The 17,033-nt window shown below is 41.1% G+C and overlaps 1 protein-coding gene across 1 annotated transcript; it reads left to right on the top strand.

Annotated features, from left to right (window-relative positions):
* The first annotated feature begins 1,208 nt into the window (after positions 1-1,208).
* On the top strand, positions 1,209-16,043 carry LOC115164569 (BCL2/adenovirus E1B 19 kDa protein-interacting protein 3-like). Its single transcript, XM_029717198.1, has 6 exons — positions 1,209-1,312; positions 11,746-12,016; positions 12,119-12,191; positions 12,314-12,408; positions 12,829-12,978; positions 13,809-16,043. The coding sequence occupies exons 1-6, from the start codon at positions 1,225-1,227 to the stop codon at positions 13,855-13,857; spliced, it is 726 nt and encodes a 241-aa protein (XP_029573058.1). The 5' UTR covers positions 1,209-1,224; the 3' UTR covers positions 13,858-16,043.
* The last annotated feature ends 990 nt before the right edge of the window (positions 16,044-17,033 follow it).

Below are 17,033 nucleotides of genomic sequence, written 5' to 3' on the forward strand. Positions count from 1 at the left end.
AGGCGTTTTGGAAATTGCTCCCAAGGATGAACCAGACTTGTTGAGGTCTACAATTTTTTTTTTTTAGGTCTTTGCTGATTTTCCCATGATGTCAAGCAAATAAATACTGAGTTTGAAGGTAGGCCTAGAAATACATCCACAGGTACACCTCCAATTGACTCAGGCTAATTGACATAATTTATCTGAAGCTTCTAAAGCCATGACAACATTTTCTGGAATTTTCCAAGCTGTTTAAAGGCACAGTCAACTTAGTGTATAAACTTCTGACCCACTGGAATTGTGATACAGTGAAATAATCTGTAAACAATTGTTGGAAAATTTACTTGTCATGCACAAAGTAGATGTCCTAACCGACTTGCCAAAACTATAGTTTGTTAACAAGAAATTTGTGGAGTGGTTAATACACTTAGGTTGGTGTCATTAAAACTTGTTTATGTAAACTTCTGACTTAACAACTGTATATCTCTGCTGTCAGTTTAGACTAAAACAATACTTGGAGACACCTGAACAAAATAAATTAATACTTTTCCCCACACACTCCTGTCTTCACAGCTCTTGTGCAAAGCCACCAAATGTCATTCAGGACCTAATTGCCTTTTTCATAGCAGAGGAAATGAGATAAAGTATTTTTCCTGAAGTGACTGGCGGCTTGTCAGGCAGGAGAATGCTCAGGGGAACTTAAATATAATGTATTCACAGGACTCACAACAGAATGCACTTTTTATTTTTGTGAATTTCTTTTATTTGTATGTTTTGTTTTGAGGGACTCTTGATAAAGATTGGGAAATTCTGGGTGATTTTAAAAGAAAAATGAATACAGCAGTTTTAAAGGTTCACAGTATAGGTCTGTTTGCATTTGTCAAACAGAATAAAATACAGTTTAGGTTAATGAGTAATAAAGAATGAATAAAATAATTGTAATACGTTTCTGACTTCTTTCACAGTGAGATGCCCTGTATTTTTATGTCCTCATAATGTATAATGTTCTCATATAGGAGTGTCTTGTCATTACATACACAAGCAACATTTTGAAAATTGAGAAAAGAAAGCAAGAGATCAGAAAATTGAAATGCGAAATACAAGGAATACACATCACAAACAAATGTTTATTTGCGTTGCATATTTTGCACAACAAATGAAAGTTAGTGAAATAATTTGGTGACGTCTCTTCTCAGGTGAGCCAATCATATGTGATACGCCTGCGCGCGCGATCGCTTGCGTGTCATGTTGACAAACGCTAAAAACGGAGCTGGCAACATGTCCGCCACTGCTGCTGCTCAGCAAAACAATAACGAGGAGCCTAGCCTCAACGGTAAGTATCACCGACAACCTTTTCGAACAATCAAGAGTTTTGAATACATGTCCAACAAATGTGCTTGCTTTTCATGGTAAATGTTTATAACAAAATATCGCAAAAGTTGCCTCTAGGTTGGAATTTCTTCTGCTTCCACAGGGCGGGAGGAGCCCTTAATATTGTTATAACGTCACCCTTATTGCTCCAATTGATTTACTTTGAATGTTTGAGTGACAGGATTTCAACCAACCATGGAAGGATACCACTAAACGAGTTTGTCTTGGTGCGGGCTTAATCCATATCAAAACATGTCTGAAAAGAAAATTATAAATGAAATGTGTCGAATCCGAACAAATTCCCTATTTTAAGTAATGTAATATGTTTACATAATTCCAGCTATTCATACGCTTTTATGGTTTGAGTTGCACTTTGCATACATTCAGTGCATTGTCGATTTTCTGAATCCACACACGGGTGAATGGAATGCTATAGAAATAGACTAGACAACGTTTTTGCAATGGGAAACACGTTTCTAGACGTTTGCATACAGCATGTCTACATATGTGCGTTTTCCTGCAGAGAACATTTGCATATATAATTATTTTAATAAATCCCAGAGGTGGGACCAAGTCGCTATTATTCGAGTCACAAGCAAGTCACACATCGAGTTCCAATTAGAACGGGTCAAATACAAGTCGTGCATTCTAAGGGCAAGTCCAGTTGTCACCATTTTTTAAATTTATTCTCAAGTCAATAAAAAATGTGCTATACAGGCAATGAATTGTTCAACTACAAATCAAATAGGATTGTATTTGTCACGTGTGCCGAATACAACCTTACAGTGAAATGCCTACTTACAAGCCCTTAACCAACAATGCAGTTTAAGAAAATGTTTTTTAATGAAACTATTAAGGAGCAACAATACAATAACAGTAGCAAGGCTATATACAGGGGGTTCCAGGACAATGTGCTGGGGCACCGGTTAGTCGAGGTAATATGTACATGTAGGTAGAGGTAAAGTGACTATGCATCGATAATAAACAGAGAGTAGCAGCAGCGTAAAAATGTGGGGTGGGGTCAATGCAAATAGTCCGGGTAGCCATTTGATTAACTGTTCAAGAGTCTTATGGCTTGGGGGTAGAAGCCTTTTTGACCTAGGGTGGCTGGAGTCCTTGGCAATTTTTTGGGGCCTTCCTCTGACCGCCTGGTAAAGAGGTCCTGGGTGGCAGGAAGCTTGGCCCCAGTGATGTACTGGGCCGTTCACACTACCCTCTGTAGTGCCTTGCGGTTGGAGGCTGAGCAGTTGCCAACCAGTCAGGATGCTCTCGATGGTGCAGCTGTTTAACTTTTTTGAGGATCTGAGGAACCATGCCAAATCTTTTCAGTCTCCTGAGGGGGAATAGGCGTTGTCGTGCCCTTTTCACGACTGTCCTTGTCTATTTGAGACTACCATACAGCCATTTTCATTATTCTATCCTCAACACATTTTTGATTGTTGTTCATTTTTACAACAAATTCAAATGTGAGCTTCGTAAGTAAATGCTCAATTTCAAGCAATTTTGACATAACAAAATACCAGTAGACCTATGCTAGTAATTGTTGCTTGATGCCCCATTGCTGGTGAGTTTGCAAGGTAAACAGTTCATATTCTTGATGACCAAACAATTTTTGGATCTGCATATTCATTTATGGCAATCCTCTCTCCTTACAATTTGACGTTTACGCTGCACCCGGTCCTATTGCTGTAAAGTAAATCAGCAATCTGTTTGCTAGCGCAAGGATTTTCAAACTTTTTGAACTGCGACCCCGACAAAGGCGTGGTTCAAAGCTTGCGCACAGGGTGAACACGCACACACAATCACTGCACAAATGTAGCCTGTCATTACAGCCATAAATAGTGATGCATTTTCAAATCACAAGATTCAGAAATTAACAGCGTTTTACACCTGCATTTTGAGACAAGTCATTCAAGTAAGCAGTCAATATCAACTAGGGATATCATGTCACGTTGACCACGTTTAAATGCACACGTTATTCCAGATAGTTGCTCATATCCCGCTTAAGGTCTAATACTGGATAAGCTGTTTACATGCACCTTTTGATATCCCGCTCAAAGAATATTCCCTCTAACCACAAATAAACAGAATATTCTTCATTTAAGTTCATATGGGTTAAATGGAATAATAACTGATATATGGACACTGACTGTCGGCCTATAACTTCTCACATGTAGTCTAATATTTTTTCTTGCAGTAAAATGATAAAAGAAATGTTAATTTTGTCTCAGGAACAGGAGTGGAGAAATGTGAATTCTTTCAGCAACTCTTGAGAAAATGTGAATGTGTGTGTAATGTTATCTTTGACACTGTTCTGCAAGTAGACAATTTCAACCTTAAAATATGCACCCAGTACGAAACAGAAGTTTTATCAAATGTTTTTCTCAGCTTTTCATTTCCTTAAAACTGGTTAAACTGATGACATTTTGCACAAGACCAATCGTTCCACTGTTTTTTAAATGTTTTATTTAATTTAACCTTTATTTAGCAAGTCAATTAAGAACAAATTGATATTTACAATGATGGCCTAACCCGGCCAAACCCTCCCCTAACCCGTACGATGCTGGGCCAATTGTGCGCCGCTCTATGGGACTCCTGATCACGGCCGGTTGTGATACAGTCCGGTATCGAACCAGGGTCTGTAGTGATGCCTCTAGCACTGTGATGCAGTGCCTTAGACCGCTGCGCCACTCGGGAGCTCAAAAGTTATTGTTTTGGAGTTATTGCTTTTTCTCCCCGGTCCCGAAACGAAACAGACAACTTAACTGGTGTTAACTAGATTACTAATGCATTTATTCTATCGTTGTAAGACATTATTCTGGTAAGCACTACTTTATTTAGTCTTCTGGGGCAACAAGTTATGACAGAAGAGAAGCTGCATGTATCGAACTATAGTTGATAAACAAATGTAAGTTGTAAGTTCTTATAGCCTTTAGCCTTATCCTACTCCTCCTCTGCTCCTCTGGTGATGTAGAGGTTAACCCAGGCCCTGCAGCCCCCAGCACCACTCCCATTCCCCAGGCGCTCTCATTTGTTGACTTCTGTAACCGTAAAAGCCTTGGTTTCATGCATGTTAACATTAGAAGCCTCCTCCCTAAGTTTGTTTTATTCAATGCTTTAGCACACTCCACCAACCCTGATGTCCTAGCCTTGTCTGAATCCTGGCTTATGAAGGCCACCAAATATCCCAACTACAACATTTTCCAACAAGATAGAACTGCCAAAGGGGGCGGAGTTGCAATCTACTGCAGAGAGAGCCTGCAGAGTTCAGTCATACTATCCAGGTCTGTGCCCAAACAATTCGAGCTTCTACTTTTAAAAATCCTCATTTCCAGAAAGTCTCTCACCATTGCTGCTTGTTATAGACCCCCTTCAGCACCCAGCTGTGCCCTGGAAACCATATGTGAATTGATTGCCCCCCATCTATCTTCAGAGTTCGTACTGTTAGGTGACCTAAACTGGGATATGCTTAACACCCCGGCCGTCCTACAATCTAAGCTAGATGCCCTCAATCTCACAAATTGTTAAGGATCCTACCAGGTACAACCCTAAATCCGTAACCATGGGCACCTTCTTAGACATCATCCTGACCAACTTGCCCTCTAAATACACCTCTGCTATCTTCAACCAGGATCTCAGAGATCATTGCCTGTATGCGTGATGGGTCCGCGGTCAAATGACCACACCTCATCACTGTCAAACGCTCCCTAAAACACTTCAGCGAGCAGGTTTTTTTAATCGACCTGGCCGGGGTATCCTGGAAGGATATTGACCTCATCCCGTCAGTAGAGGATGCCTAGTTTCTCTTTAAAAGTGCTTTCCTCGCCATCTTAAATAAGCATGCCCCATTCAAAAAAATGTAGACCTAAGAACAGATATAGCCCTTGGTTCACCCCAGACTTGACTGCCCTTGACCAGCACAAAAACATCCTGTGGCGTTCTACATGAGCGTCGAATAGCTCCCGCGATGTGCAACTTTTCAGGGAAGTCAGGAATCAATATATTCAGTCAGTTAGGAAAGCTAAGGCTGGCTTTTTCAAACAGAAATTTGCATCCTGTAGCACAAACTCCTAAAAGTTCTGGGACACTGTAAAGTCCATGGAGAATAAGAGCACCTCCTCCCAGCTGCCCACTGCACTGAGGCTAGGAAACACTGTCACCACCGATAAATCTACGATAATTGATAATTTCAATAAGCATTTTTCTATGATTGGCCATGCTTTCCACCTGGCTACCCCTACCCCGGCCAACAGCTCAGCACCCTCTGCAGCAACTTGCCCAAGCCCCCCCCCCCCCCGGTTTCTCCTTCACCCAAATCCAGACAGCTGATGTTCTGAAAGAGCGGCAAAATCTAGATCCTACAAATCAGCTGGGCTAGATAATCTGGACCCTCTCTCAAAGATTGTAAAGATGCCGCTGTCAAAGGGGGAGACACTAGACCCAAACTGTTATAGACCTATATCCATCCTGCCCTGCCTTTCTAAAATCTTCGAAAGCCAAGTTAACAATCAAATCAACGACCATTTTGAATCCCACCGTACCTTCTCCACTATGCAATCTGGTTTCCGAGCTGGTCATGGGTGCACCTCAGCCACGCTTAAGGTCCTAAACGATATCATAACCACCATCGATAAAAGACAGTACTGTGCAGCCGTCTTCATTGACCTGGCCAAGGCTTTCGATTGTGTTATTCACCGCATTCTTATCGGCAGACTCAATGGGCTTGATTTCTCAAATGACTGCCTCGCCTGGTTCACCAACTACTTTTCAGATAGAGTTCAGTGTGTCAAATCGGAGGGCCTGTTGTCCGGACCTCTGGCAGTCTCTATGGGGGTACCACAGGGTTCAATTCTCGGGCCGACTCTTTTCTCTGTATATATCAATGATGTTGCTCTTGCTGCTGGTGATTTTCTGATCCACCTCTACGCAGACGACACCATTCTGTATACTTCAGGCCCTTCTTTGGACACTGTGTTAACAAACCTCCAAACGAGCTTCAATGACATACAACACTCCTTCCTTGGCATCCAACTGCTTTTAAATGCTAGTAAAACTAAATGTATGCTCTTCAACCGATTTTCGGCCTCACCCGCCTGCCCGACTAGCGTCACACCTCTGGATGGTTCTGACTTCGAATATGTGGATAACTACAAATACCTAGGTGTCTGGTTAGACTGTAAACTCTCCTTCCAGACTCACATTAAGCATCTCCAATCCAAAATTAAATCTATAATTGGCTTCCTATTTTGCAACAAAGCCTCCTTCACTCATGCTGTCAAACACACCCTATTAAAACTGACTATCCTACCGATCCTTTAATTCGGCGACATAATTTACAAAATAGCCTCCAACACTCCACTCAGCAAACTGGATGTAGGCTATCACATTGCCATCTGTTTTGTCACTAAAGCCCCATATACTACCTACCACTGCGACCTGTATGCTCTCGTTGGCTGGCTCTCGCTACATATTCTTCGCCAAACCCACTGGCTCCAGGTCATCTATAAGTCTTTGCTAGGTAAAGCCCCGCCTTATCTCAGCTCACTGGTCACCATAGCAATACCCACCCGTAGCATGCACTCCAGCAGGTATATTTCACTGGTCATCCCCAAAGCCAACACTTCCTTTGGCCGCCTTTCTTTCCAGGTCTCTGCTGCCAATGACTGGAACGAATTGCAAAAGTCTCTGAAGCTGGAGTCTTATATCCCCCTCTCTAACTTTAAGCATCAGCTGTCAGAGCAGCTTACCGATCACTGTACCTGTAGACAGCCGATCTGTAAATAGCAGACCCACCTACCTCATCCCCATATTGTTATTTATACTCATGCTCTTTTGCACCCAAGTATCTCTACTTGCACATCACCATCTGCACATCTATCACTCCAGTGTTAATGCTAAATTGTAATTATTTTGCCTCTATGGCCTATTTATTGCCTTTCCTCCCTACTCTTCTACATTTGCACACACTGTGCATAGAGTTTTCTATTGTGTTATTGACTGTACGTTTATATATTTGTATCTCTGTTGTTTTTGTTGCACTGCTTTGCTTTATCTTGGCATGGTCGCAGTTGTAAATGAAAACTTGTTCTCAACTGGCCTACCTGGTTGAATAAAGGTGAAATAATTTTTTTTTAAATAATCAGAAACTTGTCTAAATTAGGGGTGAATGTAGCAATTATGCTATGCGGTCCAGTACGGAGTTTCAGCAAAGTGAATTATGGTGGATTGAACTGCGCAGGTAGGTAGACTACTTTTTTGAAGTGATTTGTTTGACAATCAGATGAAAACATCACACAACACCCATAATATGCAAAACTCAGCCTGCGCAGACCGTGTAAAGCAACAGTAAACATGTTAAAATGTTCACATGCCACAGTATCCCATCTAAGATCAACATATCCCAGGCATCTTATCCGGGTTTCTCATAACCGGGGTACAAGCTTTTTCGATTTATTTTAAAAGGGATATGATGTTTACATGTGTCAACTCAGAAGCAGAATACTGAGATCCCGAGTAATAACGGGATATTTGTTTGCATGTAAACATGGTCATTGTCACTTCTCTGGAGTCCAGAGCAAGCAGGATCATACCTGTATGAAGCGGATGTTGCAGGTTTGAATGGAATGCATGATCTGTCATTAGCCATTTTTCTTCCTCACAAGTATCTTAATTAGTTTGCCAGAATGATACATCTTCATCTCATAAGAATTTGAAGGGTGTGTGATGTTACAGCTATCTTTAGACATAATATAACCAGTACTACCACTGAGGTATATAATTAACCCACCCAAACTAGGCCTATCTGAAATATGAACATGATCAATGAAATCACCAACATATTGTTGTGACAAAGATGTGTCTGTAGCAGATTGCTAAATGGTACTTAATATGGATTAATGTAGGGAGGCTACATTAATGGCAGGCAAAACCGGAGAAAATTAAACAAGTGCTTTCTGGTCACTAATCTGAATATGTGTGCCCGCCTTTGCGCGCCAATGCTGATGATTGGTCAACAGTCAAGATGCGCAACTTTTTGGTTCTGAAGCACAGATTAGATGATTTTGAAACAAGAATTTGGTGCATTTCCGTAGGCCTATGTTAGTGACCAGGTTGAATAAGCAAAGGTATAAATATAAAATACAAATGGTAGGTTACACTCGCAACCCACCCAAAACCTTTTCACTGAGCTAGCTCACCCGATCTGTGTTGACAGATAGTTTGCTGGTACAATTAGAGGGCCAAGTGTGCGTTTCACAATTTTTTTTGCAAGTGCGATACTGTCTCTGGCTGTGTGGAGAGAAATTCACAGAGACTCTGTGCCACAAAGTAAGTGACAAAACATTAGAAAAACCTGGCCAGATATGTCTCCAGTCAAATAAGAGTCCCGAGCGTTAAGGCTGCAAGTCATTTTATTTTTTATCATGTTGAGTCTCAAGTCATCAAATTCAAGTCCAAGTCATGCGACTCGAGTCCACACCTCTGTCTAAGCCAATCAATTGCCCATAATACTCAGTGATAGGCTACTGAGTGTCATCATACCATATCCTTACAAGGCTTTCTCATAATAAGATTGATACTAGGTAGGCTGCTCAATGTCTCAATCTAATCAGTAATAAAAATAATGATTTTTTTTTTCTTTTCAGTAGGGGTGGTAAATCTGTTTGGGTAGGAACTGTCAAAAGTAAACCTTGCAGATAACGCAATAGGTATATTTCCTACTTCCACCCCCAATGACCGCTACTGTATGCTGAACAATCTCAATATTCACATGACCATCAGATGCAGTTTCTAAACTGCCCACACAGTCCACGTTGGAGGAAAAAGCACAAGATTAAGATGGTATAGGTTTGTATTATCGGTGTCCTTGTATAGTACTTTCTGTTCCTTTTTGTCCTTTTTATACAGTATGGAGATGCAGAGTGAGTTTCTGGTAGAATGCACAGGGAAAGTCCTAGAAGAGGTTTAGTTAGTTGAATGTTGCACAGGCGTAACTGGCTAAATATTCAGGCCCTGGATTTGATGGCCCTGGATTCGATGCTTAGCTTGATTGCAGAGATTGCATAACTCCCCTCCATCCCTCCTACCCGTGCATGGGAGCAGTTTGGATTCCATTCAGGCAGCCTGCTGTTAGAGGCAGTAGCACTATCATTATGAAATGTAGGCTATCATCTGGATAGTGTGTTTATTTATAGAGAAGCAATCAAATGAAGCAAAATGATGAATAAGAGGCATACTATTTCAGATAATGATGGATAGACATAACATCTCTATGCTATGTCTATGTTTTATAGAATATGCACATTATGTAAGGACCTAGATTGGAAATGGAACCACATAACCTCACTGACACAGTGGCATTCAGGCCACCCCTACTAACCTTGTCCCCAGGCTCAAATTAGAGAGTGAGCTGGCTGGTGGATGAGATTACCCCATTACAAGTCCAATTGATGTCCCCAAGAGAGGAAGTCAGGAATGTTTTGCTTAATAGGCGTGGGTGCTTGTTATGACTCTGAGCAAAGACTGAGAGCATGCTTTGTTCCAGTTGCGGCTTAAAGCAGGCTAGACTTTGAGTCCAGGGCCATTTTCTAAACTGAACTCTGCTGAAGTCTGCTATACTATATATACAAAAGTATGTGGTCACCCTTTCAAATAAAGGGATTTGGCTCTTTCAGCCACACCTGTTGCATGGCATACAGCCATGCAATCTCCATAGACAAACACTGGCAGTACAATGGCTTTACTGAAGAACTCAGTCAACGTGGCACCGTCATCTGCCACCTTTCCAACAAGTCAGTTCGTCAGATTTCTGCCCTGCTAGAGCTTCCCCCGGTCAACTGTGAGTGCCGTTTATTGTGAAGTTGAATTATCTAGGAGCAACAACGGCTTACTCGCAAAGTGGTAGGCCACACAAGCTCACAGCTGGACCACTGAGTGCTGAAGTGCATAAAAATCACCTGTCCTTGGTTGCAACACTCACAACCGAGTTCCAAACTGCCTCTGGAAGCAACGTCAGCACAATAACTGTTCGTCGGGAGCTTCATGAAATGGGTTTCCGTGGCCAGGCAGCCGCAAACAAGCCTAAGATCACCATGTGCAATGCCAAGCGTCGGCTGGAGTGGTGTAAAGCTTGCCGCCATTGGGCTCTGGAGCAGTGGAAACGCGTTCTCTGTAATGATGAATCACGCTTCACCATTAGTCCAAAAGTAGTCCAAAAGGATGAATCTGGGTTTGGCGGATGACAGGAGAACGCTACCTGTCCGAATGCATAGTGCCAACTGTAAAGTTTGGCGAATGCCCTTTCCTGTTTCAGCATGACAATTCCCCCGTGCAGAAAGTGAGGTCCATACAGAAATGGTTTGTCGAGATCGGTGTGGAAGAACTTGACTGGCCTGCCCAGAGCCCTGACCTCAATCCCATCGAACACCTTTGGGAGGAATTGGAATGCTGACTATGAGCCAGGCCTAATCGCCCAACATCAGTGCCCGACTTTACTAATGCTCTTGTGGCTGAATGGAAGCAAGTCCGTGCAGCAATGTTCCAACATCTAGTGGAAAGCTTTCCCAGAATAGTGGAGGCTGTTATAGCAGCAAAGGGGGGACCAACTCCATATTAATGCCCATGATTTTGGAATGAGATGTTTGAGCAGGTGTCCACATACTTTTGGTCATGTAATGTATGTTTGTTTTTGTTAATGAAGGCAATCATTTCAGTAACATGCACATGCAACCTTAGGTGTACAAAGATCCTCTACTGGTGTCCTTGACATCTAAAACCCATGCATGCATGTTTATTTTTTGTTTTACAAAATGATTCTGCTTTCATGCATATGGAGTTAGGCCTAATCCTAGGCAGCACAGGGTGGCATCCACTGACTCTCCTGTTAGCATGCACTGCTGTATGTTCCATACAGTGACTTCTTTACACATACTGTGAGTGGCTGAGACAAACAAGGCCAGACAAAGCACAGACGTGTCTCATGCATCTGAGATAAAAGGTCCTAAAGGGTAGAAGAGATGCATTCCTCTGCCAGGGTCTCTCTGCTGTAGACCAAGATGAAATGTAAATGTCTGGATCTCTCTTCGAGCTCAGTGAGTCTTTTTGTGTCCTGATGATTTCTCTCTTTGTTGACTTTGTAGCTAATTGCAAGCACTTACAGCAGCTATTTGGTATTTTCCCAAATACCACTGCCTTCATTCTCCAGCTTGCTCATTTGAATTACAATAGTAGCTGCAAGTTCTCTTCTCAAAATGCAATGTTTTTTTGGTGACAGTGCAGTAAGCCATGTATCGAATTTGAGAACTTGTCACTGCATCTTTACCATTAGACTTATGTCACTAACATTTTTACTAATACACATACTTCCTCTAAAACCCACTGCCATCTTTATGTTTTCAGGGTCATGGGTGGAGCTGGAGATGAATGGAAACAACAGGAACCAGGCCCTGCTGCCAAACTCCACCACACCCTCTCCTGCCCCGGGGAACGGGAATGAGGGGGAGAGTCAGGCCCCTCAGGCCCTGGAGGTGGGGCCAGAGGAGGTGGAGGAGAGTCTGACAGTGGCGCTGGAGCATGTGCCCTCATCCTCCTCTATCCACAATGGAGACATGGAGAAGATCCTGCTGGACGCCCAGCACGAGTCCAGCCAGAGCAGCTCCTCCTGCGACAGGTAAGGGAGTGTCATGTTTTTAGTGTACTCCCTAAACTCTGTCCTCCATGTTGGGGTGTTTGTATAATTTGTGTATTTATTTCCTCCTGTGTTGCACCTCAGTCCTCCCAGTCCAGATCAGGATGACGGCCAAATCACCTTTGATGTGGAGATGTCCAGTCGGAGAGGGAGCCAGGTACAACAACCCGGCCTGCCCTCATGTCTCTCTTCATCCATCCATGCCCCTGTCTACACTGTTACACTATAGGCCTACAGTAACTCTGTTCACATGTGCTCTCTCTCTCCCCCCATCTGCAGTTAGAGGAGGAAGGTCCAGAGAAAAACAGAGAAGAGGATATCCTGATGAACAAGGTTGCAGATTGGTCCAGTCGGCCTGAAAACGTTCCACCCAAGTAAGGAGACACACTGCACACTCTAACACAGGGTTGGGCAAGCTACGATCCGGCTCGCGAGCCCATTCAATCCAGCCGGAGGGAGATTTAAGTATAAAGATAGAAAATGTCGAAATTATAATGGCCCTATATATATTTTTTTTTAAAGATATCTGCTGTTTTTCTTCCCCAGCAAAAAACTGTGCTGCCCTTTCAAAATCCCTATGTGGCCTTCGAGCCTTTAAAGTTTTCCCACCCGTGCTCTAACACAAAACTGCTAGCCTAAATCATAGCAAAAATAGACAACTTAGTAAATTCCATATCTGCCCAGGCAGACCATGAAAGTGTATAATACAAATGGCAATTTTCTGTGGGATAACAATGCAATTTGATTCAAAATGGTGAACATGTTCAGTGATTTATATATATATTTTTTTGTAGGGAGTTCCACTTCCGTCACCCCAGACGCTCAGTATCCCTAAGCATGAGAAATAGTGGAGCCATGAAGAAAGGGGGAATCTTCTCTGCTGACTTCCTCAAAGTCTTCATCCCTTCCTTACTCCTATCTCACATTCTTGCCCTCGGCATTGGGTGAGTGACTGTTCCATCTTACACAACTAGCAAATCAAATGGATATATGTGAGTATTTGTAGATTGTCTGCTGTTGAATCATTGTCATTAGTGCTGAGCGATTAGTGCTTTTTTGTGATCTGTTCGATTATATGTTTTTTGATTTTGCTCTAACACAATAAAACAATTAAGTCTCATGATGGTAGTGACTGCCCATTATTACTTATTAACCATCATTTTTCACATTACTGTAGTTGTGTATTACATTAGTTTTATTTGATTACTTTATTATATAATTTCAAGTTCTAATTTCTCTAGAGCTGCTGCATATGCTGTCTGACAAAATCACATTGTATTTCTTAAATAAGGCGTACTTTTATGACTGCTGAATACCAAACTATCAATCACTTAGATCATATCTTTTCAGGTAGACATACCTTTGCAAAGCAACAGGTATGTCTACCTGTCTACAGGTATGTCTACCCCCTTTCTTCTCTATATCCCGTCACGATCGCGCATTCTTCTGCCTCTTCCGTAGCAGGCATAAGAGACTGAACAAGGTAGATAGATTCGCAATGGATTATGGTCATTGTAGTTGAGTACCATGTTTTTGCGCTAAACTATGTAGAATATTGGCCTGTTGGAAACTACAACTCCCTACTACATCACACAGTTCAGGCTGGGTCTGATTTATCTTTAGAGAAAATGTTCAATGTGCGCATTGAGCTCACAGAAGGAAAAACTGAATGAAATGAACCATCGTCGCTTAATTAGCTGTTTTAAAAACCAAAACAAACAACAATGTCAGTTAAGCGCTCAGCATTGTCATGCTGTACTTATTGTCTCTTTAGGGTCTACATTGGGAAGAGACTCCCCACGCCTTCCACCAGCTCTTTCTAAACCCAAAGTGAAGCAGAGCCTGGAAGTCGCATCAAAATTATCCTGTTGACTAGTTGTTACAATGTCTTCATGTGCTTAAATGCCCTCTTTTCCTCTACATCCATTGTATGCCTAGCTATCTCCTTTCAACCGTTTTTATTTTCTCCTTTAGTTATTTGTACCACTTTATCTGACAATGACTTACCCAAGTTTTTGATGTAGCGTGCTTTTGGAGTGTTCATAATTCATAAATGACTGGGAACCTTTTACTTTTTGACACAGATTGGCTTTGAACAGTAATGACCACTAGCAGCACATAATAGTTAACAGCACCTGCCTGAATCTGAGTGTTGTACTTCTGGACAAAATTATTCTTCAAAAGCTGTTGATTCTGTACTGCACAAACACTGTGACTGGCATTGGATGGCACAGGGTTTGGGAATCTCATAGATTTCTATACAGATTCCTTGGCTTAGATTGAGAGAGAGTGCTTTGAGAAATCAAGAATTCCTCTACTGCTCCTACTATTCCAAGTCAGTTAATTTCATGGTGACTTTTACCTGAACCAAAATAAGCTACATATCTGCAGTACGTCTTTCAATTGGCATTGAGCATTGCAGTGACTGTGAATCAAGTGGTTTGTTGTTCAGATTTGTTATTTTATTACATGTTTTGGAATAATATTCAGCCCAGACTTATCAATTCAGGAGAAGTTTGCTTGTATTCCAGCCTACTCTAGTTATACCTTATTTTTGTAATTTAGTAGCCCCAAATAATTTTAGGTGGTCTCCCCCAAATAATTGAAGGTGGTCTCTTGGTGAAAGGGTGTGAATAGTGATGCTAGTAGCTACTGCAGGTTTCCATTGATTAACAGGAAAACATCCCAGTAGATAGATGCAGAAAGAATAGAAAGAATAGTACATCTAAATGCTCTGCAGTACAGGGTAAAGTACGGGGTAAAGGAAAGTTTGAATGAAGACTTTTTATGTAGAATAGTTGATACAAATATACACAACCTGCCTGCTGTTCAACAACTCAAATGTGTCAATGCCACACATTCTTCCTTTCGTTTGTCATATCTTATTTATTTTCTCCAAGCTAATTCTATAAACCTTTTGAATGTAAGTTTTCCTGTGTGGTAACACGCCCTCAGTGTATAGGTCCAGCCACCATACAGAGTAGGATGTATTGGTGGAATGATGTTATAACTGTCCACAAATAATTCAGTTTTGTTGCTTTTGGTACACAAAATGACTACTGCATAGTGCCAAATATAGATTTATTTTAATCTCAGCGCTTTCATTACAAAGGTAACACACACAGTGATTTCTCAACTATTGGACAAGTTTAACTAGAAGGTTAGACTAACACAAACTGTGACATGCACTCATATCTCCAGTCCTGATAAGTCACCTACCTGGTTTTGACATGTCCTCTGGTGATCCATTTTGAGATTTTTCATGGTTCTTAATTGTGAACATTTTGTGTATGCATGAAATATGTTTCCATTCCCCATAAGCATACATTTCCATAAAGCAGACCATATGTAAGTAATGATTTTTGGATAAATGTTTAACAATGACCTATTTGGTACTGAAATAATTTTATGAAATCTGATAAAGGACCCTTTTTCTCTTTTTTGCAATAATAAAAAGCATGCTTTTTTCATACACTAAGTAATTATTCTCACATAGTGTGCGATAGGAACTCCTGGGAAAGTAACTATACAGAACCAGCACTCCACCACTGCTTGGTTATTTAGGGTTTTGTTTTTTTAACTTTGGGGGGAAGGGTGAGTGGACAATGGGGATAGATGTGATGACAGTAGTAGGGTTCTTTTTTTGAGTGGGATTGTTTTTTGTGCCTCTGTTCTTGGTTTGTGCCAACTCAAAGTAACTCCCATTGCATGCATGCCTTTAGCTTGTAATTGGCATTGATTCACTTATCATTCATGAGATGCCGAAGGCTGTCATAGCTTTCATTTAATATTGTCAAGTCCATCCTGTATCTAACGCAGAAGAAGTATGTGCATTATCATTGGTTGAATTTTTTTTTTCTTTGATAATCCAAAATACAAACTGAAAGATGCTTTTCCTTGGAACATGTTTTGTTTGTGATATTGATTCTAGAAGCAAGAACTTTCAGCCTTGTTTGATAGTTTTTCCAATTTGATGAAAATCTGACATTAAAATGAGAATGAACCGCAATACACTCCAATGTGGTTTTTGAATGGTGAAAACGGATATAACAGAAATGCATTGTAAAACAAAGAACATTGTCAACAGAAGAGGAGGGTGGGTGATGGATTAGTGTCAAGTACTCTTGATGCATGAAAAGTAGAAAGAATAGGCAGTGGGAGAGGTGTTTCACATTAATTGGCAGATGTTTATTGAACCTAGACAGCGACTGGGTAGATGTAACAGTACCTTCTCTCCATATTTTCAAACAGTGACGCACTAAATCAATAATAAGGTCAAATGAACCACTTTGCATTGATCTGAATATCGGTGAAAGGTTGTAGATTATTGTTGCAAGCAAGGTTTATTGCTGTTATCTATGACTTGAATAATTTAAACAATGTCAAGTCACCCCTTTTACCAAGTTACAGAGCAGTTGAGGTTTAGAGGAAATATTGTGTAAATAGGAAAGTACTGTATTAAGATGTCTGTCCTCTTAGCCTCAGCATGCTGTCTCTAAATGAATGCTTACGTTTCTGTCTGTGTATGCTGAAACACTGTTTGAGGAACAGATCCCTTTTGGTTCATCCCATTAATTCATGTTTCTATTATACTCTGAGGGATAAATACCTATTTTAACCCATGGCAACAGAGGAGAGGTTTGGGGATTTCAGACATCTCGATTGGCTTACAGCAGATGTTCTGATGTTGAAAGAAGTGGTACAGTACATTCGGAAAATATTCAGACCCCTCGACTTTTTCCACATTTTGTTACGTTACAGCCTTATTATAAAATTGATTAAATAGTTTCCCCCTCATAAATCTACACACAATACCCCCATAATGACAAGCAAAAACTGTTTTTTAGATAAAAAAAATTGTTGCACATTTTATTAAAAATAAACTGAAATTACATTTACATAAGTATTCAGACCCTTTACTCAGTACTTTGAAGCACCTTTGGCAGCAATTACAGCCTTAAATCTTGGGTATGATGCTACAAGCTTGGCACACCTGAAT

Source organism: Salmo trutta, chromosome 27, assembly GCF_901001165.1.
Source record: "Salmo trutta chromosome 27, fSalTru1.1, whole genome shotgun sequence".
NCBI lineage: Eukaryota > Metazoa > Chordata > Actinopteri > Salmoniformes > Salmonidae > Salmo > Salmo trutta.